We start from the raw sequence: 24,302 nt of genomic DNA on the forward strand, positions 1-24,302 counted from the left end.
AGATCACATTTATATCTTATGCATGCTTTAAGTTATTTATTGCTTTAAATATGTCTTAATTATGCATGAGATTGTGGCTTGATTATGTTGCATGATTAAGGATTTTAGTTCACATAAAATCTAACCAACATAGTAAGAGCCTTAAGTTCCAAACTTTAAAAATTGAGTTAAAAGGTGCCATGCCAAAATAACACTTACTTAGATAACCTTTACATCAATCTTAGTAATAGTTTTCCGCCATAGCGAGGTATTACTTATTGATCCTAAAGGGGTAAGGTACACAAAGAATTGTGAGTACATGTTAGTTTTAGTGAAACTCAACGATATAAGTAAGGAGTCCTTTTATGTCGTGGCAAACGAGATAGGTTTACCTAATAAGTTCTTAGACGTACCTATCAACCAAGAGTAGTTTCTAGACTATTAGAAAAGGATTTGCTTACCTAAAATATTTTAGAATTGAGTCTAAATACATAATGTGCTTAATTCTTCAATTATTTAAGGATCTTGGAATCATTTTATTCACACCTGTCGGAACAATAAATTCGAATAAAATGCCAATAACTTGTTTAAATTGCATGATTGCTTTAATTTTCAAGTTATTATTCATGATAAATGTTTAGACTTTGCGTGCTTCAATGTATGTTTTAATTATTGTTTATAATTAAATATCTTGCACTGCAGTAAATCCTTTTAGAAAGGTAACAGTACATTTCCTCGATTGGTAGTGAATCCAAGAACGATTCACGGCAATGAGAGAAAATGAGCAATTTAAAATGTACGTTTCTTATATCGACTTTTATGGTTGTTTTCGAGTATCAAAGTCGAATGGCAAACCGATTGGTGCTTGTGAATTCAAAATACAATGTAGTTTTGAGATCATAAAGCATTGAGTTTAAATGATCAGCTTTACCAATGGTTAACAACCTAATATCTTTGTCCATTTAATTCTCAAATGAGTCTAGTCCCTAGACATTCGAATAGATCGATGCTTAGAGAACTAATTGGCCGGAATTTCTTGATGGATTCGGGGTTTGCATTCTTCGGAATTAAAACAATATTAACCCTATTGATCGAGGTTGGGGTGGACTTGTTTATGAAAATGTGAGTAATAAATGCACACAAATCCACCTTCAGAAGGTCCCATTGATCTTTATAAAAAAGAGCATGGAAGCCGTATGGGCCTGGAGCCTTGAAAGGCTCAATTCCTAACAGGGAATTTTTAATTTCTGTCTCTGAAGGAATAATTAGCCACAACAAATGGGCAACCCCCAACCCAACATCAAAGTCATGGCTCATGTCCCTTTGGATTGTATGCTTTGACGTGGTAAATAGAATTTCAAAAAATCCGATAATAGTTTTAATCTCCGCTTGACCAGAATAATATTGCCCACTTCATCCTTAAGTTGGACAATCCTATATCTGGCCAGCCTTTTAAGGACTAATTTTTGGAAAAAAGAAGTGTTTTTATCCCCATAAATAATCTAATTTTCCTTAGACCTATTATGCCAGTACCTTTCTTCCTGAATAAAGACATTTTCCAACTCCTCCCTAAGATTCAAATTTAAATCAAACAAGTAAGAGGAACAGGGATGATCTCATAAAGGCACGTTGGACTCCCTCCACTCTGGCCAAAAGTCTGATTTTCTTCCTATGGACCGAACCAAAGGTGGACTTAGCCCAACAGGAGAATGGGGGACGCAGGTCTCTATTCTCACATCAAAAGGCCATTGGTCCGCAGCCATTCATTTGTGATCAAGGTCGAAAAGCAGGGTTCAAGGGTCCAGATTGACTCAAATTTAAAGGAAGGGTGGCGGTGGTTGGTTGTGGGGGTGGTAGTTCTCATAAGAATTGGATTGTGGTCAGATTTCAGTCTTGGAAGGTGGGAGCCACTGGATTCAAGGAACATGGACGGCCAATCGGAATTATATAAAGCCCGGTCTAGCCTTTCGAAAATTGGAGACAATTTCCTTCGGTTAGTCCAAGTAAAGCGTTGTCCAATAAAACTCTCATCCATTGAATTACAGTCTTGAATACATTGTAAAAAAGCCTGAAGTGTATGCATTTAAGGATATTTTCCCCCAAATTTTCCGCATGGGAGGTAATTTTATTAAAGTCCCCTATCACATACCAAGAGCCCGTTGAAGGAAATAATGCCCTTGGTCCAAGTATGCATTTAATGGTAAGTCTAATAAATGCGGTTCAGTATTAATTATACAAGTTAATAATTCAGTGAGATCAAGTGAACTGTATGCCTAGCTAGAGGCCGCTTCAGTTCAAGTGGATTAATGATATTAATCCACAGCTTACTCTTGACTGAACCCGTAGGGTCACACAAATAGTACGTAAACGGATCAAGTATTTAATGGCATTAAATACTCTATTTAATCAATATTCGGAATCGACGGATCTTGGTTTCAGTGGGAGCTGAGATCGTCAAAGGCAAGCAAATGAATACTCCGGAAACGATGATATTGTCGGAAACGGAAATATGGATCGTGTCGGAAAATAAATATTATCCAAGTCGTAGATGTAGCCGAAAACGGAAACATGGTACCTATCGGAAAATATTATCGGAAATGGAAATATTATCGGAATCGGAAATATTGCCGGAAACGGAAATATTGTCAGAATCGGAAAATAATTCCGGAAACGGAAATATTAAATCTTTGTTCGAGACGGGAATTAATTCCGGAATCGGAAATGTTAAATATTGTTCGTATCGGAAATGAATTCCGGAATCGGGAAATTAATCGGAAGCGCATCGTACGAATTAGCATCTGACGAACTTGCTAGACGAAGGCCCAGCACGAAGCCAGGCCCGTGTCCTGCAAGCCAGCGCGCCACACAAACAGCCAAGGCCACGCCAGGCCCAGCGCAAGGCCAGGCCCAGCAGGCCGTGGCTGCGTGCGCAGCTGCGAGAAGTGGGCCGCGAGCAATGCTGCTGCGCTAGCGTGGGCTTGTAGCTCGCGTGGGCCGAGCGGCCGTGTGGGATGTGCGTGGGCATGGCCTGCACACTTGCGGTTCATGCTCGTGTAATGTTTGTGCTTCCATACGAAACCTAAAACGTATAGGATTCGTTTGATGATTAAATTCCTAATCCTAAAAGATAAATTAATTAAATAAGAGTTCTGCTAGGATTCTAATTTAATTAATTCGTATCCTAGTAGGATTCGATTGCTTATTCCATGGCCTATAAATATGAGATCAAGGCTAGCTCATAATTTATAACGAGTTTGAAGTATTCAAAGGTAAGAATTTGAGCAAAAATTCAGTCATACACTTGCCCATAATAGCCGAATATTTTAGTACCTTAAGGGCGATTCTAGTTGGTCAATCTTAAGGCGGATCCGGACGTGTTGTGGATTTTCTACGGAGGGGCGACACTTGGAGTCCTAAAGACTTGTTCTTGTTCGGTTCGGGCGCAGCAAGGGAGGGCACGCTACAAGGAGTATGCATCCTAATTATGCTAATTGTTATGTGGCAATTAATTTGGAATCCTGGCATTTATGATTTTTCCGCATGATTTATATTCGTTTATATGTATCATAACGTAACAGTGGTATCACGAGCCTCTAATAAATTCCATAATAATTTCTTAACATGGTTAAATTTTACAAATTTGCAAGGAATTAAAAGGGGCGATTAATTTTCGTAATTGTTAATTAATTGCAAATTTGCGTTTATTTAATTATATGTACGCAATTTTTCAGCAGTTTCTTCGTTACTCAACGAAATCGAGTGATTTTTGTGTCAATTCCGCATGTAAAAGGCATTCTAAAATTTTTGGTCGAACCCAGAATTCCCAAATTCGAAGCCTAACTATGAATTTTCGGAGGATTTCATTTTTCAAACGCAAAAGTTTGTAATTTTAAGATGTTAAATTAAATATTTGCGATTCTTGTTGTTAAATCTTGAATTTTTTATTGACCTACTGTATATGTTTAACAAATTTGAATGCCTAAGCTTGTTAAATATACAACCTAATTTGTAATTGTAATTAATTTGTTGAAATTCGAATAATTTAGAATTGATTTGATTTTCATAATTAATTAACGATTTAATTAGGTATCCATGATTAAAAACCACCATAAAAATTGTTAATTTATGATAAATTTTAAATTTTTATGACCTAGATTTGAATCCATGATAATCGGAAATTAAATGATTAATAAATTTTCGATTTTTCGCCTTAAAATTATGAAATTAATATGTTTTATTAATTTATCATTACTTTTGAATTAAAAGTCTTAATTTTTATGAAATTCGCTCATAAAAGTTGCACGCACAAAGCAATGGACACTACGTGTTACCCTTAAGGGGTGTTGTATAGTGCGGGCATGCGACGACGAGCAAGGGAGCTCGTCGCCCATGCGGTGGATGCTGCGCCACAACGTGCATTGCCTCGCCCAGCAAGCACGCCAAGGCAGCATACAAGGCAGAAACAAGCACAACACAACGTGCACGCGGGCAGCGTTGGCTGGCGTGTCCAGCAAGCGTTTCCCATCAGCGTGCCAATGCAATGGGCGAGTGGGCTGCGCGCAAGCGTGGCTCGCTGGGCCTGCTGCATTGGTGCGTTGTTGCTTGGGCTTTGCGCTATGATCAATGGAGTGACAAGGGGTTTGTTGCTTGTTGGACTTGACGAGGCATGGGCGCAAGCCCATGGCCTTGTCTTGACCCGATTGGTTCATTTTAATTTTAATTTTGAATTTTCCGTTCGGAATCGATTTTAATTAATTTTAAAATTCATAATTTAAATTGTTCGGAATTTAATTTTGAATAATCTAATTATTATAAATTTTAATTTATACTAATTATTTTACTAAAATTAAAACCTTGAATTAATTTAAATTCATTTAATTCAACTGAAAATAAATTAAAAGGATTCAATTATAAATTTATATGAGCTTTAAATTTTAATTAAATTTGTATGTTTCCGGTTAGACTAGGAAATACATTTTTATGTTTAAAATTAGTAAAGCATGTAAGTTTATTGGTTTAAGTGGGAGCATTTTGAAGGAAATAGTGCCCTTGGTCCAAGTATGCATATAATATTAAGTCTAATAAATGCGGTTCAGTATTAATTAACAAGTTAATAATTCAGTGAGATCAAGTGAGCTGAATGCCTAGCTAGAGGCCGCTTCAGTTCAAGTGGAATTAATGATATTAATCCACAGCTTACTCTTGACTGAACCCGTAGGGTCACACAAATAGTACGTAAACGGATCAAGTATTTAATGGCATTAAATACTCCATCTATGGATATTCGGAATCGACGGATCTTGGTTTCAGTGGGAGCTGAGATCGTCACAAGGCAAGAAATGAATACTCCGGAAACGATGATATTGCCGGAAACGGAAATATGGATCGTATCGGAAATATAAATATTATCCAAGTCGTAGATGTTGCCGGAAACGGAAACATGGTACGTATCGGAAAATATTATCGGAAATGGAAATATTGCCGGAATCGGAAATATTGCCGGAAACGGAAATATTGTCAGAATCGGAAATATTATCGGAATCGGAAAATAATTCCAGAAACGGAAATATTAAATATTTGTTCGAAACGGAAATTAATTCCGGAATCGGAAATATTAAATATTGTTCGTATCGGAAATGAATTCCGGAATCGGGAAATTAATCGGAAGCGTATCGTACGAATTAGCATCGGACGAGGCCTGCCAGACGAAGGCCCAGCACGAAGCCGGGCCATCGCCCAGCAAGCCAGCGCGCCACAACGCACCAGCCAAGGCTGCGCCAGGCCCACCGCAAGGCAGGCCCAGCGCGCGCCAAGGCTGCTGCAGCGTGTGGGCCTCGTGGCAATGGGCTGCGAGCTCGCGGGCTGCGCGCGCGCGCATGGCGCCCCTCGTGGGCTGCTGTGCGTGCGTGTGTGTGTTTGTGTGCTATACGAATCCTAAAGCTATCAGGTTTCGACATATGATTAAATTACTAAACCTAAAAGGATGAATTAATTAAATAAGAATTCTATTAGGATTCTAGTTTAATTAATTCGTATCCTAATAGGATTCCAGTTCCTTTTCCATACCTCTATAAATAGGTGCCTAGGGTCATAATTTATAGATACAATTCAAGTATTCAAAGAGATTTTTGAGAGCAAAAATTCAGTCATACAATTGCCTACAATAGCCGAAAATTCTAAGTACCTTAAGGGCGATCCTAGTTGGTCAAGCTTAAGGCGGATCCGGACGTGCTGTGGACTATCTACGGAGGGACGACATTTGGAGTCCTAAAGACTTGTTCTTGTTCGGTTCGGGCGCAGCTAGGGAAGGCACGCAACAAAGTGTATGCATCTAAACTATGCTAAATGATTATGTGTAAATAATATGCTTTCCTGGATTTATGGTTTTTCCGCATGATTTATGTTTTGTCATATGAATCATAACCTAACAGTGGTATCACGAGCCTCTTATTATTTTCATAATCTAAATTGCATGAACATGGTTAAATATTACAAATTTGCAAGAATTAAAAGGGGTGATTAATTTTCGTAATTGTTAATTAATTGCAAATTGCGTTTATTTAATTATACGTACGCAGTTTTTCGGCAGTTTCTTCGTTACTCATCCAAATCGAGTGATTTTTGTGTTAATTCCGCATGTAAAAGGCATTCTAAAATTTTTGGCCGAACCCAGAATTCTCAAATTCGAAGCCTAACTGTGACTTTTCGGAGGTTTTAGTTTTTCGAATGCAAAATTTCGTAAATCTAAGATGTTAAATTAAATATTTGCGATTCTTGTTGATAAATCTTGAATTTTTGATTGACCTACTGTATATGTTTAACAAGTTTGAATGCCTAGCCTTGTTAATTATGCAATCTAATTTGTAATTATGATTAATTTGTTGAAAATTGGAATAATTTAGAATTAATTTGATTTTTATAATTAGTTATAATTTAATTAGATACCTATGATTAAAAACCACCATAAAAATTGTAAATTTATGTTAAATTTTAAATTTTTATGACCTAGACTTGAATCCATGTTAATCGGAAATCAATTAAATAATAAATTTTCGATTTTTCGCCCTAAAATTATGAAATTAATATTATTTATTAATTTGTCATTAATTTTGAATATAAAATTTTTAATTTTTATGCGACTCGCTCATATAACTTGCACGCACAAAGCAATGGACGCTACGTGTTACCCTTAAGAGGTGTTGTATAGTACGGGCATGCGACGACGAGCAAGGGAGCTCGTCGCCCATGCGGTACGAATACAACGAGCAAAGGCATGGTGCACGAGCACAAGGCAGCAGCCCTGCCTTGTGTCGTGGGCTGTGAGCAATGGGCGTGTGGGCAGGGGCGAAAGCAAGGCACAACAGTCGCGTGTGGGCAGCAAGCGTGCTGCGCCACAGCGCGCACTGCCTCGCGCAAGCATGCGGAGCCTCGCGCGCAGCGAGCGCAAGCTCGCGTGCCACCAGCGCTACGCACAACGTCGATGCCTCGCGCGCAGCGAGCGCCAGCTCGCATACTGCTGCCTCGTACGATGAGCGTAAGCTCGCGTGCGGGAAAGGCAGGCGCGCAGCGAGCGATGGCTTGCATGGATCGAGCGCTGGCGAGCGAGCGCAGCGAGCGATGGCTCGCGTGCATCGAGCGCTGGCGCGCGCAGCGAGCACCAGCTCGCGTGATGCCTTGCGATGGTGAGCAGCAGCGATGCGACGCAGCGCATGGGCTGCGCGCACATGGCCAGCGATGGCTGTGTGCGTGTGGCCCATGGGCGTGCGTTGCGTGGGATTGTTGCGTTGCGATTAGATCGTTTTGAAATTTTAATTTGAAATTTTCAGTTTACGTAATTTTAATTAATTTTAAAATTAATAATTTAAATTATTTTCTTGGATTTTAATTTTGAATATTGTAATTATAATAAATTTTATTTATTCTAATTATTTTACTAAAATTAAAATCATGAATTAATTTAAATACGACTGAAATTAAATTAAACTTTTTGGATTCAATTATAAATTTATATGAGCTTTAAATTTTAATTAAATTTGTATGTTTCCGGTTAGACTAGAAATACATTTTTATGTTTAAAATTAGTAAAGCATATGAATTTATTGGTTTAAGTGGGAGCCCTTTTTAGTCATATACTCTTGGTTAGGTCTACAAATCCTTAAGGTTAAAACAACTTGATTAGAATTAATAAGGACTGAATAATTTGTAGATTATTGGTGCCCTTGATTAATTTCTGCAAATGTTTATGTGATGCATAATGTGTTTTACTAACCAGCTATGTGGGCCATTCATGATAATGAATGGGTGAATGGTATATATTGTATATGTACAGTTTTGCAGGTTATGAAGTGACTAGTATGGCCCAAATAGGATAGAAAATATGGTCTGCGTACCATTAATTTGAATGTAATTGGTCTAAAGTACCAAAGTTGTTTTTCAATTCAAATATGGTCTGCGTAACATCAAATAGTTGTAATTAGTTTTAATTATAGCTTATCCTATTTGAAGAAAATGGTGCCTCCCACGGAGATTTTCAAGATGGACTTTGAAGTTAAAACTTCAAGATGAAGTCGGGCCATACTAGATCACATTTATCTTATGCATGTTTTAAGTTATTTATTGTTTTTAAATATGTCTTAAAATGCATGAGATCAAAAGCTTGATTATGTTGCATGATTAAGGATTTTAGTTCACTTAAAATCTAACCAACATAGTAAGAGCCTTAAGTTCCAAACTTAAAAATTGAGTTAAAAGGTGCCATGCCAAAATATACACTTGCTTGGATATCCTTTACATCAATCTAATAATAGTTTTCGCTCAGCGAGGTGTTACTTATTGGTCCTAAAGGGGCAAGGTACACAAATAATTGTGAGTACATGTTAGTTTTGGTGAAACTCAACGATATAAGTAAGGAGTCCTTTTATGTCGTGGCAAAATCGATAGGTTTACCTAATAAATTGTTAGACGTATCTATCAACCAAGAATAGTTTCTAGACTATTAGCAAAAGGCTTTTGCTTACCTAAGATGTTTTAGAATTGAGTCGACAAACCGTGCTTAGTTCTTCAATGATTTTAGGATCTTGGAATCATTTTATTCACACCTGCCGGAACACATAACTTGAATAAAATGCTTAATGAACATTGAATTATGCATGTATGCTAGAATTTAAGTTTATTAAGAGAAACTGTGAATGCACTAGTAGAAAAAACCCCTGTTGCAACCCCCTTGTTGCAGCGTACATGTAATAATACGCTTCAACAACCAGTAGGTCAACGCGGGTCAAACTTTATAAAGGGTTGTTGCAGCGTACAAATTAATTGCCCGCAGCAAGAGAGTTTTTTGCAGCGTACAAAATAAAAGCCCCCTGCAATAGCCCATTTATTTTGCAGCGTACAGATAAAAGCCCGCTGCAATAAAAAAATTTCGCTGCAAAGCTAATTAAGAAAAACATTTCGGATCTCAAACCTAAGGACGCTCATACTCCCTCTTCTTCCCTCAGCTTTCCCTGCGTACTCTCTCACCTCCTCATTCTTCTTCTTCTTCATCTGCTCTCTTTCTCTCTCCTAAATCCCTTCTTTCTCCGCCTGAACCACCACCTTGAATTCTGTCGCTGCCCTACCCCCTCCCATCGTCATCCCCGCAGTTCCTTCACTCCACCACACTCAATTTTACATCTTATCTTTCGCTTCAAGAAATTTGAAAGGGGTGACGTAAAAAATGGGAACCCGAGAAGTGTACGAGGAGAAGCTTCGAACTGGAAATGTGTATCACCATGATCCCACCATTAATCCTGGCCTCGGCACCCCTCGCTGCCCCCGTTGTCTCTTTCTCCTCGACTCCGATTCTGTATATTCTCTTTGACCCTTGTTAATTTTTTATTGTTTTATTGTTTTTCTCTGCCTTTTTCTATGCACATAAACTGTTCGATGATTTGTCTCTCAGAAATTTCTTGCATTTCTGACGATTTCCCTTTTTGGGTTTCTTTTTGATTTAGAAAAATGGTGAATGGACAATTACTTCTGTCTTGCACGATGCTACAGCTGTGGTATGCTCTCTCTCTTTCTCTTTGCTTATACCCAGATAAGCCTTCGAACTCAGCCGCCTTCGAAATTGAGGAGGTATAGTTTTCTAACTTTTTGTATTTGTTTTTCCCTAATTTCGTATTTTTAGGGTTTGCTTTCAGTCAATTCTTGATTTTCCCCTAATTTCGTATTTTTAGGGTTTGATAATATAAATTATTCTTATTCTTATTTTTTGTGTTACTTGATCTTTTGGTGATACCACATTACAACTATTTGAGCCACGCATCTCAAAAATATACGTTGGTAAAAATACTTCTCTGCGATAATGATTATGTTGAAACTACTGTTGATTTGAATCTTTAAGTTTTAAGCATGTCCCTTTTATGTTAGTTTATTTTTAATGACTTCGCAGTGAGTCTGTACTTCAGCCCCTCAACCAGTTGCCTCCTCCAAATGTCAAACGGGAGCTTATAATGCTTTCTTTACCGGCAATAGCTAGCCAGGCCATTGATCCTATGGCTCAGCTGATGGAGACAGCTTATATTGGCAGTTTAGGTTGAAATCTTATTCTTTATTTTGAATTTAAAAAAAACTTTGTTTTCTCTTATTAGTATTCCGTAGATTGTGTCCTTCGGTTCTTCTGGGGCTGTTATAGCAGCAGCTTCAGAAGAGAGAAAGCATGAGATGTAAGGTTAAGAATACCTTTGTTTCCCAGAGCACTATTCCCATTATGCTCATCCCTTTGATTCTTGGTGGCAGAATCGGGAGGCTTTGTTGAATATTAAGGTCTTAACTTTGAATAAATGATAATCTGGGAGGGAGTTTCCCTGGTTAGATGTTTCTATAATGGTCACACATTCACACTTGTAACATTGAATGTGCTAGCTGACTATTTGGTGGGTGGAAAATTATGGCTTTGCTAGCAGTTGTAGCTATGCCCTCCTGTAAAGTTGGTTATATCCTCACTACTGATTTGTATCTAATCACAAATCACGATCTATAGATAATTTGAAGTTGTTCTTCAGTATGTATATCTTGATTTGTCAAAAAATAGAATGTTAAATTTCTGTAAAAAGACTGGGTTTCTTTTCTAGGTAGGCATCCATCATGTATGTCTTTTGGCTTCACCATTTATGTTAATGTGTTCATCTTTTTCGCTTTACTTTTCTTGGTAACTGATGGATTTGGCACATCTGCGTTCTTCTTAGGTTCCACTTTTCAACATAATGAACAAGTTTGACGGGGAGACCATAACAGAAGTCGTGCGTCCTCAAATAGCTAGGATGCGATATCGTGTAACTAAACTGCCACCTTACATTATTGTGCACATGCAGCGTTTCACGAAGAACAACTTCTTTGTTGAGAAGAATCCCACCCTTGGTATGTATCATGTTGTGTCCTATTATTTTGGTGCTCGTGATGGGACTAGTCTGTGTCATCACAAAGTTGGTTTTTCTAATTATCTTCTTTATCTTCCTTTTAGTGCAACTTACCTTGTGTTCAACTGAAACAGTATTTTGTCAAACTTATACTTACCTTGTGTCCAATGTGTAAATCAGGTGTATACTTGCGACACTGTGTGCCTTTCCAGTTTCCACTTCTCTTATTACGTTACTTTTTTGACTCATTTGCCTAATTTTAAACTTAAACTTTGTTTTGATTTATGATTATCACAAAAGTTGAAGATTGTGAATAATGTGTGGGTTTTAACCAAATAGGAAAAGCTTCTTGGATTAATAAGCATTTGTTGTTGTCCAAAGATCCTGATTTGTGAACAATAAACCAAATAGGAAAAGCTACATATTTTCTCAGAGTATTACACTTATTACATGTTTAATATGAATAGTTTTAACTTTCTAACACTCATTCCAATCTACTTATGCAAATTTAAGGCTTGTTTGGTCGTTATAGGTCATATTAGGCTAAAATGAGGCTTTTTTGCTCCCAAATATGAAATAAAGAACCTTAGGACTCATTTTAAACATATTAAATGTTTTATATGATTAGTTTTAACTTTACAAGACTTAATCCAATCTATTTATGCACATTCATGACTTCTTTGGCCGTTATAGGTCATATTTAGGCTAAAATGACATTTTCGCTCCCAACTTTGGTCTAACGAACTTAAAAACTAATTTCAAACTTATTACATGATTCATATGATTATTTTTAACTTTTCAAGACTCAATCCTATCTATTATGCACATTTGAGACTTGTTTGGTCGTTATAGGTCATATTTAAGCTAAAATGAGACATTTTCGCTCCTAACCTTGAACTAAAGAACCTAAAGACTCATTTTAAACCCTTTACATGATTAATATGCTTAGTTTTAACTTTCTAAGACTCATTTCAATCTATTTATTCACATTTAAGGCTTATTGGGTCGTTATAGGTCATATTAAGGCTAAAATGAAGCATTTTCGCTCCCAACTATGAACCAAAGAACCTAAGGACTCATTTTAAACTTACTAAATGTTTTATATGCTTATTTTTAACTTTCTAAGACTCATTCCAATCCATTTATGCACATTTAAGGCTCATTGTGTCGTTATAGGTCATATTTAGGCTAAAATGACATTTTCGCTCCCAACTATGAACCAAATAACCTAAGGACTCATTTTAAACTTACTAAATGTTTTATATGCTTATTTTTAACTTTCTAGGACTCATTTCAATCCATTTATGCACATTTAAGGCTCATTGTGTCGTTATAGGTCATATTTAGGCTAAAATGACATTTTCGCTCCCAACTTTGAACTTAAGAACCTAATGACTCGTTTTAAACTTATTATATGATAAATATGCTTAGTTTTAAGTTTCTAAGACTTATTCTAATCTACTTATACCCATTTAATTCTTGTTTGATAGTTATAGGTCATATTTAGGCTAAATGAGGCATTTTCGCTCCTAACTTTAAAATAAAGAACCTAAGCACTCATTTTAAACTTAATACATGTTTAATATGCATAATTTTAACTTTATAAGACTCGTTCCAATCTATTTATGCACCTTTAAGGCTCATTAGGTCGTTGTAGGTCATATTTAGGCTAAAATGACATTTTCGCTCCCAACTATGAACTAAAGAACCTAAGGACTCATTTTAAACCTACTAAATGTTTTATATTCTAGTTTTAACTTTCTAGGACTTATTCCAATCCATTTATGCACATTTAAGGCTCATTGTGTCGTTATAGGTCATATTTAGGCTAAAATGACATTTTCGCTCCCAACTTTGAACTTAAGAACCTAATGACTCATTTTAAACTTATTATATGATAAATATGCTTAGTTTAAGTTTCTAAGACTTATTCTAATCTGTTTATGCACATTTAATGCTTGTTTGATAGTTATAGGTCATATTTAGGCTAAAATGAGGCATTTTCGCTCCTAACTTTAAAATAAAGAACCTAAGCACGCATTTTAAACTTAATACATGTTTAATATGCATAATTTTAACGATCTAAGACTCGTTCCAATCTATTTATGCACCTATAGGCTCATTGGGTCGTTATAGGTCATATTTAGGCTAAAATGACATTTTCGCTCCCAACTTTGAACTAAAGAACCGAAGGACTCATTTTAGACTATTAGGACATTGTCATTAGTTTCTTGAATGTTAAAATGTGATATTTAATTTGTATTTAATCTAATGTTTAATTTAAATTTCTGTTTTTGTAAAGGTCTACACTCCGAGGATTGCGCCTTATGCGAGGAATTTGATGTGGTTCGTGAGCAATGGGCTAAGTTTTTTACCAACAAGTATTTATTATTGGCTTTAGCGCGCTTGATCGAGTTGGTTTAGTTGTTATAGAATAAATTTTATATTAAAATGTATGTTTATGTTGAAATTGGAACATATATTTAAATGTAATATGTGCACTTTGGTTTTGGGATATATAGTATACAAAACTCCAGTTGTTGTTTTTATATTTGTTATACAGGTTGCGTTATTCTATTATTGTTTTGACAGGTTTCTATATTTGGTGCAAGGCACTCTAGGTATCCCTAAACAAAATTAGAATTTTCCCGCCAAAAGTGCTTTTTTGCAGCGTACATATATGTTGTACGCTGCAACAAGGGAAAAAAATTTGGCAAAAATTCAGACTTGTTGCAGCGTACAAATAAATGTACGCTGCAAAAAATTGAGTAATTCAGACTTGTTGCAGCGTACAAATAAATGTACGCTGCAAAAAGTTGAGTCTTTTGCAGCGTACATATATATGTACGCTGCAACAAGTCCAAAATTTTGCCAATTTTTTGGCACTTGTTGCAGCGTACATCTAAAAGCCCGCTGCAACAAGTCCAAAATTTTGCCAATTTTTTGGCACTTGTTGCAGCGTACATCTAAAAGCCCGCTGCAACAAATCACTTTTTGCAGCGAACATTGTACGCTGCAACAAGTTCAGACTTGTTGCAGGCCCCCCAGTTGCAGCATACGATGTACGCTGCAACAGGGGTCTAAAAGCCCGCTGCAATAAGGGTTTTTTCTACTAGTGATGGTTATTTATTTGTTTATTCTTTTCAATTGTAGTTTTAACTATGGCAAACAACAATCAAAACATCATCATGGGTTCTGAGCTTATGGTCAAGCTGAACCTAGCAAATTTTCTTGAATGGGAAGCTAAGCTAGTTGAAATAGTCAGACTCAATGGACTTGAGTATGTAGTGACCAATCCCATGCCAAGCTACTATTCCAGAGACACGACCCTTGAGAGATTTTACGCCTGGGATGCGGATCTCAAAAAGGTTATGAGTCTCATGCTGAACAATATCCCTGATGATTGGGCTAGAAGGTTTGTAGCCTATGAACCTTTTACGCTCATCAAGAATCTGAGGGATATCTGTCGTGGAAGCACGGAGGACAGGGACCTGAACGTCCATGAGTTGATTGAATCAATGTCTGGTCTAAAGGTTAGTTCTCCTAACAGGTGTTATAGGATGGAAGTCCAAGAAACACATGTTCAGCTCCTTCGCACTAAACAGAGGGTAGGCGTCCCACTAAGGTTCCATGTGGATCTTATGCGTTCATACTTTGATCGCCTATGTCTACTAGGAACACCAATAAGCGAAAGGATGGCAGTCTCTATCTTGCTCAATTCACTACACAGTGGGTTTGGTCGCTTCAAGCAACCATACCTAAGTGAACCAAGAGAAGAAACAGTTGCAGAATTTGTTCACCTTGTCAGAAAGGCTGAGATAATACTGGACTGTGAAGCCAAAGATTTACTCAAGGCTAGAAGGAGACCGTTCAAGAAAAGTGGAAAGTCCAAGGGCAATGCTAAATCAAAGCAGGATAAGTCCACATCAAGCTGTCTTTATTATGATGGAATAGGCCATTACAAAAGAGAATGTCCAAAGCTAAAGGAAGATCAGAAGAACGGAACAGTCGTTCCATCTTCAGGTATTTTCGTTATAGACTGTATACTTGCTAATTCAACTTCTTGGGTATTAGATACAGGTTGTGGCTCACACTTATGTTCCAATCCACAAGGACTAAGAAGAAGTAGAAAGTTAAGCAAGGGTGAAGTCGACCTAGAGTGGGAAATGGAGCACGGATTGCTGCATTAGCTGTAGGAACTTATTATTTGTCGTTGCCCTCCGGGCTAGTTTTGGAACTGGAAGAGTGTTTCCATGTTCCAAGTCTTACTAAAAACATCATTTCAGTTTCTTGCTTAGATGCTAAGGGATTTTCCTTTTTAATAAAAGACAATAGTTGTTCGTTTTATTTTAAAGAGATGTTTTATGGATCTGCTAGATTAGTCAATGGACTTTATTTATTAGATCACGACAAACAAGTATATAACATAAATACCAAAAAGGCCAAAAAGGATGATTCAGATCTCACCTATCTGTGGCATTGTCGATTAGGCCATATAAACTTGAAACGCTTAGAAAGACTTCAAAAGGAAGGAATTCTAGAACCATTTGACTTAGAGGATTATGGTAAATGCGAATCATGTTTACTTGGCAAAATGACAAAGCAACCTTTCTCTAAAGTTGGAGAAAAACCAAATGAACTATTGGGTTTAATCCATACAGATGTATGTGGACCAATGAGTACAAATGCTAGAGGTGGTTTCAGCTACTTTATCACTTTCACTGATGACTTCAGTAGATATGGTTATGTCTACCTAATGAAGCATAAGTCTGAATCCTTTGACAAATTCAAGGAATTTCACAGTGAAGTAGAGAATCAACTAGGCAAGAAGATCAAGGCACTGCGGTCTGACAGAGGCGGTGAATATCTGAGCTATGAATTTGATGACCATCTGAAAGAATGTGGAATTCTATCAGAATTGACTCCTCCTGGAACACCACAATGGAACGGTGTGTCGGAACGGAGGAACAGAACCTTGCTAGACATGGTCAGGTCAATGATTGGTCAGGCCAAACTTCCATTAGAATTTTGGGGACATGCACTAAATACAGCTGCACTCACTATAAATAGAGCTCCGTCTAAAGCTGTCGAAAAGACTCCATATGAATTATGGTTTGGAAAGCCTCCAAATGTGTCTTTTCTTAAGATTTGGGGATGTGAAGTATACGTCAAACGAATAATTTCAGACAAACTTTATCCAAAATCTGACAAATGTATCCTTGTGGGCTATCCAAAGGAAACAAAGGGGTATTACTTCTACAATACATCTGAGAACAAGGTATTTGTTGCTCGAGATGGTGTCTTTTTGGAGAAAGATCACATTTCCAAAATGACAAGTGGGAGAAAAGTAGACCTCGAAGAAATTCGAGTCGAACAACAAACTCTAGAGAATGCTCAAGATGACATTCAGGATGAAACTCAGAGATCTTTAGAAGAATCTGGTGAGAATCATGGTCAATCTAGAAATGTTACCCCGCGTAGATCGCAAAGATATAGATCTCAACCGGAAAGGTACTTAGGTATTTTGACGAACGAGAGCTATGACGTTCTATTACTTGAAAGTGATGAACCTGCGACTTACAAACAAGCTATGACGAGCCCTAGCTCCAAGCAATGGGAAGAAGCCATGCAATTTGAATTAGACTCCATGTCTGAAAACCAAGTATGGGATTTGGTCGATTTTCCAGATGGCTACCAAGCCATTGGAAGCAAATGGGTTTTCAAACTGAAAAAGGACAAGGATGGGAAACTTGAAGGTTTCAAAGCTAGATTGGTTGTAAAAGGTTACAGGCAAGTCCACGGTGTGGATTACGATGAAACCTTTCCACCAGTTGCAATGCTAAAGTCTATTCGGATAATGTTAGCAATCGCTGCATATTACGATTACGAAATATGGCAGATGGATGTCAAAACTGCTTTCTTAAACTGCGTTTTAACAGAAACTGTGTTTATGACACAGCCTGAAGGTTTTGAGGATCCAAAGAATGCTAAAAAGGTATGCAAGCTAAAGAAGTCAATCTACGGATTAAAGCAGGCATCCAGGAGCTGGAATATACGTTTTGATGAAGCAGTCAGTGACTTTAGTTTCATCAAGAACGCAGACGAATCTTGTGTATACAAGAAGTTTAGTGGGAGCAAAATTGCTTTCCTAGTATTATATGTCGACGATATATTACTTATCGGAAATGACATTCCTATGTTGAACTCTGTCAAGATTTGGCTTGGGAAATGTTTTTCGATGAAAGATCTAGGAGAAGCACAGTACATATTGGGCATCAAGATTTACAGAGATAGATCTAAAAGGATGATTGGACTTAGTCAAAGCACTTATATCAATAAATTGCTTGATAGGTTCAAGATGGCAGACTCCAAGCGAGGCTACCTACCCATGTCTCATGGAATAACTCTAAGCAAGACTCAGTGCCCAAAAACACTTGATGAGCGTAGACGAATGAATGGGATTCCATATGCATCATTGATTGGTTCAATAATGTATGCTATGATATGTACACGCCCAGATGTTGCGTACGCACTCAGTGCTACGAGCAGATACCAGTCAGACCCAGGAGAGGCGCATTGGACTGCTGCCAAGAATATTCTGAAGTACCTGAAAAGGCACAAAGATGACTTCCTGGTCTATGGTGGAGATGATGAATTAATTGTTAAAGGCTATACAGACGCAAGTTTCCAAACCGACAAAGATGATTTTAGATCACAGTCTGGGTTTGTCTTCTGCCTCAACGGAGGTGCAGTAAGCTGGAAAAGTGCTAAGCAAAGCACCATTGCGGATTCTACAACTGAAGCGGAGTACATTGCTGCACATGAAGCAGCAAAGGAAGCTATATGGCTAAGGAAGTTCATAGGTGAACTTGGTGTAGTCCCCTCCATTAAAGGACCAATAGCCTTGTATTGTGATAATAACGGAGCTATTGCACAGGCAAAGGAGCCTACACACCACCAGAGAGTCAAGCATGTACTTCGTAGATTTCACCTTCTACGAGAGTTCGTTGAAAGAAAAGAAGTCGAGATAAACAAGATTGGAACTGATGACAACATATCAGATCCATTGACTAAACCTCTGCCGCAGGCGAAGCACAACTCGCACACTGCAGCTATGGGAATCAAGCATATTGGAGAATGGCTTTGATATCCCTGTTTAATGTTTTAAAGTTTTAGAGTTTAAATCTTTGTAAAACATTATTGGTTAATCATTCACAATAAATGAAAAGAATTCATTTTTCCATTTAATTTGTGGTTTATTAAATGACGAGTCCCTTCAATTTGACGATATATTCAAGATAGACTTTCAGGACCAGTCCTGTGACTAAGAAATGTCTATCAAGTGAACTTGAATGTCAAAGGTTGAAAATGGTCCCTAGTCGGAGTTTTCTATAAAATTGGACGCATAGAAAAACGTTAGACGATTAGAATGCAAGATGACTAGTAGTTCTCTTTCTTGAACTATGTGGACATGGCAATGTCATAATCATTTGCATAGATACTTACTTTGGGAAGACTAGTATCGGACAAGACCTATGAAACTTTACTGTAAAAGATGAAAATCTGTCATAAGTAAATTTCATTAAAATTATTAGACACTAAATCCTCAATACCTGAGTGATTTGAGATTACTTGTTTGAGAACTGGTTGCTTTGACGTTGACCAACCGTCGCACCGTAAAAGGAGGCTATAAAGGCAACGCTCAGGTAATCACCTATCAAACGAAGTCTAATCTCAAGATCGCAAGATTGGGATTGTCCTCCCATAAATCGGGATGAGATGCTTAAAAGTTGTACAAGGCCACTCGGAGAGCTAGAAACTGTGAAATGCATGGCCGTGCTCGGATGAATCATAGGCTATGATTACCTGTTTATTTGATCAGTTGAACTCTGAAACCGAGGAACACCTCTGGACATAATAAGGATGACAACTCTTACCTTATGTTCAAGAGCAAGCATCGAGTGACAAAGGAATTAGGAAATGCACACTTGTCCCTAAGGACAAGTGGGAGACTGAAGGAAATAGTGCCCTTGGTCCAAGTATGCATAAAATATTAAGTCTAATAAATGCGGTTCAGTATTAATTAACAAGTTAATAATTCAGTGAGATCAAGTGAGCTGAATGCCTAGCTAGAGGCCGCTTCAGTTCAAGTGGAATTAATGATATTAATCCACAGCTTACTCTTGACTGAACCCGTAGGGTCACACAAATAGTACGTAAACGGATCAAGTATTTAATGGCATTAAATACTCCATCTATGGATATTCGGAATCGACGGATCTTGGTTTCAGTGGGAGCTGAGATCGTCACAAGGCAAGAAATGAATACTCCGGAAACGATGATATTGCCGGAAACGGAAATATGGATCGTATCGGAAATATAAATATTATCCAAGTCGTAGATGTTGCCGGAAACGGAAACATGGTACGTATCGGAAAATATTATCGGAAATGGAAATATTGCCGGAATCGGAAATATTGCCGGAAATGGAAATATTGTCAGAATCGGAAATATTATCGGAATCGGAAAATAATTCCGGAAACGGAAATATTAAATATTTGTTTGAAACGGAAATTAATTCCGGAATCGGAAATATTAAATATTGTTCGTATCGGAAATGAATTCCGGAATCGGGAAATTAATCGGAAGCGTATCGTACGAATTAGCATCGGACGAGGCCTGCCAGACGAAGGCCCAGCACGAAGCCGGGCCATCGCCCAGCAAGCCAGCGCGCCACAACGCACCAGCCAAGGCTGCGCCAGGCCCACCGCAAGGCAGGCCCAGCGCGCGCCAAGGCTGCTGCAGCGTGTGGGCCTCGTGGCAATGGGCTGCGAGCTCGCGGGCTGCGCGCGCGCGCATGGCGCCCCTCGTGGGCTGCTGTGCGTGCGTGTGTGTGTTTGTGTGCTATACGAATCCTAAAGCTATCAGGTTTCGACATATGATTAAATTCCTAAACCTAAAAGGATGAATTAATTAAAAAAGAATTCTATTAGGATTCTAGTTTAATTAATTCGTATCCTAATAGGATTCCAGTTCCTTTTCCATACCTCTATAAATAGGTGCCTAGGGTCATAATTTATAGATACAATTCAAGTATTCAAAGAGATTTTTGAGAGCAAAAATTCAGTCATACAATTGCCTACAATAGCCGAAAATTCTAAGTACCTTAAGGGCGATCCTAGTTGGTCAAGCTTAAGGCGGATCCGGACGTGCTATGGACTATCTACGGAGGGACGGCATTTGGAGTCCTAAAGACTTGTTCTTGTTCGGTTCGGGCGCAGCTAGGGAAGGCACGCAACAAAGTGTATGCATCTAAACTATGCTAAATGATTATGTGTAAATAATATGCTTTCTTGGATTTATGGTTTTTCCGCATGATTTATGTTTTGTCATATGAATCATAACCTAACACATTTTAGTCAGAAACTCTTGCATGTAAGTAAAGCATGTTTCAATGTATGTTTTAATTATTGTTTATAATTAAATATCTTGCACTGGGGTAAATCCTTTTAGAAAGGTAACAATAATTTTCCTCGATTGGTAGTGAATCCAAGAACGATTCACGGAAATGAGAGAAAATGATCAATTTTAAATGTATGTTTCTTTTAGCGACTTTATGGTTGTTTTCGAGTATCAAAGTCGAATGGCAAACCGATTGGTGCTTGTGAATTCAAAATACAATGTAGTTTTGAGATCATAAAGCATTGAGTTTAAACGCTCAGCTTTACCAATGGTTAACAACCTAATATCTTTATCCATTTAATTCTCGAATGAGTCTAGTCCCTAGACATTCGTGTAGATCGATTCTTAGAGAACTTTAGAAGCATCTGGTACGATCATCTAGTTGAAACAAAATATTCAACATAAATAAAATGGTAAGAACTTTGTTTGAGTGACATTGGACATATCTAAACAAAGTATAAAAGTCAACACTAGAGAATTCAATTCTTAAGGCTATAAGAAAGGGTACAAGAAATAGGAAAACAAGGAACAAATGAAAGGAATTTATGATTCCGTTTCTACCTATAAGTTTATGTTTAAGAGAAGTGACCTAGAAATCAAACTTCCTTGGTATCATATACCGCTTGAGGTTCTTACTTCGGTAAAAACTCAAATAATGGAAGCTAGGCTACACTAATGGCCTACAAGTGGGAAATGAAGCATGGCAATGCTACATTAGTTGTAGGGTCATCTGGTTTGTTTTAAGTCCTTTCAAGGCTGGAACTTAATGGCTATTTTGTTCCATAATCAGCATACCTAAATTTCTGCTTCAAGCACAAAAAGACTCACATTCAAGAAAAACAAAAACAATGTTTGTTTGTTTATTTGAATGAAATGGTCATTTACGGGTTGAGTCAATATGCTTGATTAAAACAAACAACTCTTTAACAATAAAGAACTTTACTAGGTTCAAATCAACCCCTTGACTTGAGTTCCACTAATCTTTGGCATTGTTGCTTAGACCATATCAACAAGTTAACATTCTAAAGCTCTAGTTTGATGGAATTTTGAAAGTTGATTGATTTCTAGATCATTCAAAACAAGCTAGTCTTACTGGTTAAAAGTAACAAAAGATATGAACTATTGTTAGAACACCTAGACAATAGAGTTCAAAGCTAAAGAAAGATTTTATGACTTTATTATTTCACATTGTTATGAGTGAATACAGACTTATTTACTAAAAGTAATATAAGTTTGAATATGTTTGGCTAGTTCAAAGATTCAGAAGTATAAAATCCACTTGGAAAGAAATCATAAAGATCTAGGTTAGATCATGTTGATGATTACTTATACCAAGAATTATCATCAATGATTGTGTGTTGTAATTTCACGATCTAGCTCCATAAGATATGGCAATATCTACGTTGGAATGATCGAAGTCAATTAGTACTTGATTCGATCAATGATGAATCATAAAGACTTTTCCTATATTTTCTAAAACAAAATGCTCAACTACCACCAAACTAAACCAAATTCGTCAAAGCTATTGAAAAATAATTTCAGAATACTTTTTCAATTATGTATATCTAAAGAGTTGCTAAACTCAGTGGGAGCTTAGTGTTTGTTATTCGACAAACTAAAGCCCAAATATAGATATATGTTTCATTGTGATTTACTCAAATGAGACATAAAGGTATTGTTTCTACCACGAATTTTTGAGAACATAATGTTTGTTTGCTCGAAATAATGTCCTTTTGGAGATTCATTTCCAAAATGACAAGTGGGAGAAAATAGACCTCGAAAGTATTCGAGGTGAACAACAAACATAAACGTACATTGCGGAGGCTTTTTGAAGTTCTTCAGAAAATCCGAACACTTATTCTTTAAGGACTTTAGAAGTGGCTTTAAAGAATAGACATCTCTTAGAAGACATTACAAGTGCTTCAAGGAGAAAAGAATATTCAAAGGACTTCCAAGTGTTTGTTGATATTCTATTGTTTGATGTTCTATACCCAAATAGGCATAGAGTTCAAGTCGCTGAAACTATGAGATTCTTCTATTAGATAGTAAAGAAACATGGAGTTCAGGTCCCTGAAGCTATGCGATTCTTCTATTAGATAGTGAAGAAACCTACAATATCATGTAGATTAATGAGTTTGTCACTTGTAAGAAAGCTATGACGAAACCTAGATTCCCTAAAATGGTTAGAGGCCATATATAGATGTTAGGTTATGATACATATGACAATTCATAAATCATGCGGAAAAACCATAAACCCAGGAATACATATTATTTACACATAATCATTTAGCATAGAATAGATGCATACTCTTTGTTGCGTGCCTTCCCTAGCTGCGCCCGAACCGAACAAGAACAAGTCTTTAGGACTCCAAGTGTCGTCCCTCCGTAGATAGTCCACAGCACGTCCGGATCCGCCTTAAGATTGACCAACTAGAATCGCCCTTAAGGTACTATTATTTTCGGCACTTTATAGGCAAATGTGTGACTGAATTTTTCTCTCAAAAACTCACTTTGAATACTTTGAAACTTGTGTTATAAATTGTGAGCCCTAGCCTCATATTTATAGCGGTATGGAAAGGGAATCGAAATCCTATTCAGATACAAATTAATCAAACCTAGAATCCTACAAGAACTCTAATTTAATTAATTTATCAAATAGAATTAGGAATTTAATCATTAACCGAACTCTGCATGTTTTAGGAAACGTGCACGAACACAAACACTTGCACACACACGCACGACAGCCACGATGGGCCTCATGCGTGCGCGCGAGCAGCAGCCCACTCAGCGCCGCGCGCGCGCTGTGCGCGCTGTGCGCTGCGCGTGCTGTGCGCGCTGTGCGCGCTGCGCGCTGCGCGCAGCCTGCTGGGCCTGGCCTTGCTGTTTGTGCGGCGCGCTTGGCTTGCTGGGCGATGGCCTGGCTTCGTGCTGGGCCTCGTCCGGCAGGCCTCGTCCGATGCTTATTCGTACGATGCGCTTCCGATTAAATTTTCCGATTCCGGAATTCATTTCCGATACGAACAATATTTAATATTTCCGATTCCGGAATTAATTTCCGTTTCGAACAAATATTTAATATTTCCGTTTCCGGAATTATTTTCCGATTCCGGTAATATTTCCGATTCTGACAATATTTCCGTTTCCGGCAATATTTCCGATTCTGGCAATATTTCCATTTCCGATAATATTTTCCGATACGTACCATGTTTCCGTTTCCGGCAACATCTACGACTTGGATAATATTTATATTTCCGATACGATCCATATTTTCGTTTCCGGCAATATCATCGTTTCCGGAGTATTCATTTCTTGCCTGTGACGATCTTAGCTCCCACTGAAACCAAGATCCGTCGGTTCCGAATATTCATAGATAGAGTATCTAATGCCATTAGATACTTGATCCGTTTACGTACTATTTGTGTGACCCTACGGGTTCAGTCAAGAGTAAGCTGTGGATTAATA

The 24,302-nt window shown here is 37.6% G+C and overlaps 1 protein-coding gene across 5 annotated transcripts; it reads left to right on the plus strand.

Moving 5' to 3' along the window:
• The first annotated feature begins 9,188 nt into the window (after positions 1-9,188).
• LOC130462028 (uncharacterized) lies at positions 9,189-13,927 on the plus strand. 5 transcript variants are annotated; one of them, XM_056830358.1, is made up of 4 exons: positions 9,189-9,823; positions 9,972-10,022; positions 11,208-11,379; positions 13,681-13,927. In XM_056830358.1, the coding sequence occupies exons 1-4, from the start codon at positions 9,695-9,697 to the stop codon at positions 13,800-13,802; spliced, it is 474 nt and encodes a 157-aa protein (XP_056686336.1). In that variant the 5' UTR covers positions 9,189-9,694; the 3' UTR covers positions 13,803-13,927. The 5 variants fall into 5 exon arrangements, 2 of the variants coding, with proteins under 2 accessions (XP_056686336.1, XP_056686335.1); XM_056830357.1 differs by having other exon boundaries at positions 9,193-9,823; positions 9,972-10,095; XR_008922138.1 differs by lacking the exons at positions 9,189-9,823; positions 9,972-10,022 and adding exons at positions 10,106-10,302; positions 10,412-10,554.
• Positions 13,928-24,302: the final 10,375 nt, after the last annotated feature.

This window comes from Spinacia oleracea, chromosome 5, assembly GCF_020520425.1.
Source record: "Spinacia oleracea cultivar Varoflay chromosome 5, BTI_SOV_V1, whole genome shotgun sequence".
Lineage (NCBI taxonomy): Eukaryota > Viridiplantae > Streptophyta > Magnoliopsida > Caryophyllales > Amaranthaceae > Spinacia > Spinacia oleracea.

Coding starts and splice junctions, on each gene's coding strand:
- LOC130462028 (XM_056830357.1), top strand. CDS start 9,738: ATGTGTATCACCATGATCCCACCATTAATCCTGGCCTCGGCACCCCTC. Junction 9,824..9,971: donor TTCTCCTCGACTCCGATTCT/GTATATTCTCTT, acceptor TTTTTGATTTAG/AAAAATGGTGAATGGACAAT. Junction 10,096..11,207: donor CCGCCTTCGAAATTGAGGAG/GTATAGTTTTCT, acceptor CGTTCTTCTTAG/GTTCCACTTTTCAACATAAT.